Here is a 1,856-nt window from a genome sequence, read left to right on the forward strand (position 1 = left end):
ATGATGGCTTTCACCATGCTGAGGCCGGTGTCGACGCATCCCTTCTCTTACCCCACCGACCTGACCTTGATGTCGGACGACGAGGAGGGGAACCGCAGCGAGAGCGACGGCAGCACCGACCAGGGCTACGGCTGCTGCGGGGTTCCGGGGGAGGGTTACCGGCTGGAGTCCGGCGGCGTGGTGCGGCAGCGGAACGCCGCCAACGCCAGGGAGAGATACCGGACCCAGAACGTCAACACGGCCTTCACGGCGCTGCGGACGCTCATCCCCACGGAGCCGGTGGACAGAAAACTCTCCAAAATCGAGACGCTGCGCCTGGCGTCCAGCTACATCGCGCACTTGGCCAACGTGCTGGTGGTCGGGGACGGGAGGGAGGACGGCCAGCCGTGCCTTAGCGCCGTCTACAAGGAGGTGAAGGGGAGAGGAGAAGGCAAACCGCCCCGCTCTATCTGCACATTCTGCCTCAGCAACCAACGGAAAGGGGTAAACTATTCCCGAGAATACGCGCTTAGACGCGCCGGCACTTGTCACATACATTACCCAAAACTCCAATTCAAAATGTCACTATTTAAAAACGTCTTTCTCATCGGCGAGCGCAAAACACGCAGCATGCATTATTCTAGATTCTTCTTATAATTCCTCAAAGTCTAACGTTTGATACGGCTCACATCCAGTATACCACGCAAATCAATTTACAGCGCAATTTCAGCTCTTTCGAATTCGTCCGCCTTGTGGTCCTGCGGGGGTGTGCGTTGCCATTTCCGACGTTCTGGTGAAATAAAAATGTACTTGAAGGATGCCGAATTTCCAATAAAACCCTAATATTCTATTATTCCTTGGTGGATTGCAGCGTGTGTACCTCCGTGGGAACGCAAAAGTTGCGTATTCGTAAAAAGCGGCCGGCTCAGAGCGCCAGTTAGATAAGAGAAGTTTGTCCGAATGTGAAATCATTTAATATTGTTTCTAAACAGTATATTACTGTCTAAACAGAATGAATGTGTGGGCTATTGTACATCAGCGTTGTTACATTACTTCACACCAGAATTTAGGGATGAGAGCTGCGAATCTCATTTGGGAAAAATACCTTTTTATATTCCATAGATCTCTCCTCGGACTGGCCTTTTTTTCAACAGTTCATCAGCACATTGCATTGGATCGTTTGACTGGGATGGATCGGTTACACTAGAAGGGAGGTCATGTGACACTGTGGGGCTAGAATGAGCTGCGTGCACCCCCCCCCCCCCCAGTAAAACCTCTGTGTTGGGATTTAGTTTGTGTGTAGGAGCTATATCGTATCAGTGCATGGAGATATCCTTTAAAGGAAAACTTTATTTTTATTTATACTTTATTGATCCCTGGGGGGGGGGATGGCACAGTACCAGTGCTCCCATTCAAGAAGAGAAAGCATTTAGTATGTGCAAAATATAAAAATAAGAAATAGAAAATAAAAATATACACATTTACAACATTCAAGTGAAAAATAAAAGTCAAACATATGTATTGCACTATTGTGTCTGACTATGTGACAGTAAGAAAGTCTTAGAAACTGTGCGTAGGTTGTAAACATCATTTCCCTCTTCCTCCTCAGGTGAAAGACAGGCGAGACTGCGTGAAAATGCACGGGAGCAGCGTGAGGCAAATAAGTCGCCGGTGAAACTGCGTCTGGCTTGGAGTAGGACTGGGTCTACTCTTCAGAGCGGACCGCCCCAACCACCAGCCAACCACCAGCCAACCACCAGCCAGCCACCGAGTCTGTAGAAGCATCTCAGCACCACAGAGATGGGGGGTGGGGGTTTGGCTCATTGGTCACTTTAGCCAGCAAGAGACACAGTAACTCTTTCCAGCGCACCAACTAA

General features: G+C 49.5%; 1 protein-coding gene across 1 annotated transcript; it reads left to right on the top strand.

The window, feature by feature from the left end:
* Positions 1-1,654, top strand: LOC139283303 (transcription factor 15-like). Its single transcript, XM_070903300.1, has 2 exons — positions 1-483; positions 1,589-1,654. Exons 1-2 carry the CDS (start codon positions 1-3, stop codon positions 1,652-1,654), a joined length of 549 nt encoding a protein of 182 aa, XP_070759401.1.
* The last annotated feature ends 202 nt before the right edge of the window (positions 1,655-1,856 follow it).

Source organism: Enoplosus armatus, chromosome 3 (genome assembly GCF_043641665.1).
Source record: "Enoplosus armatus isolate fEnoArm2 chromosome 3, fEnoArm2.hap1, whole genome shotgun sequence".
NCBI classification, from domain to species: domain Eukaryota; kingdom Metazoa; phylum Chordata; class Actinopteri; order Centrarchiformes; family Enoplosidae; genus Enoplosus; species Enoplosus armatus.

Coding starts and splice junctions, on each gene's coding strand:
- LOC139283303 (XM_070903300.1), top strand. CDS start 1: ATGATGGCTTTCACCATGCTGAGGCCGGTGTCGACGCATCCCTTCTCT. Junction 484..1,588: donor TCAGCAACCAACGGAAAGGG/GTAAACTATTCC, acceptor CTTCCTCCTCAG/GTGAAAGACAGGCGAGACTG.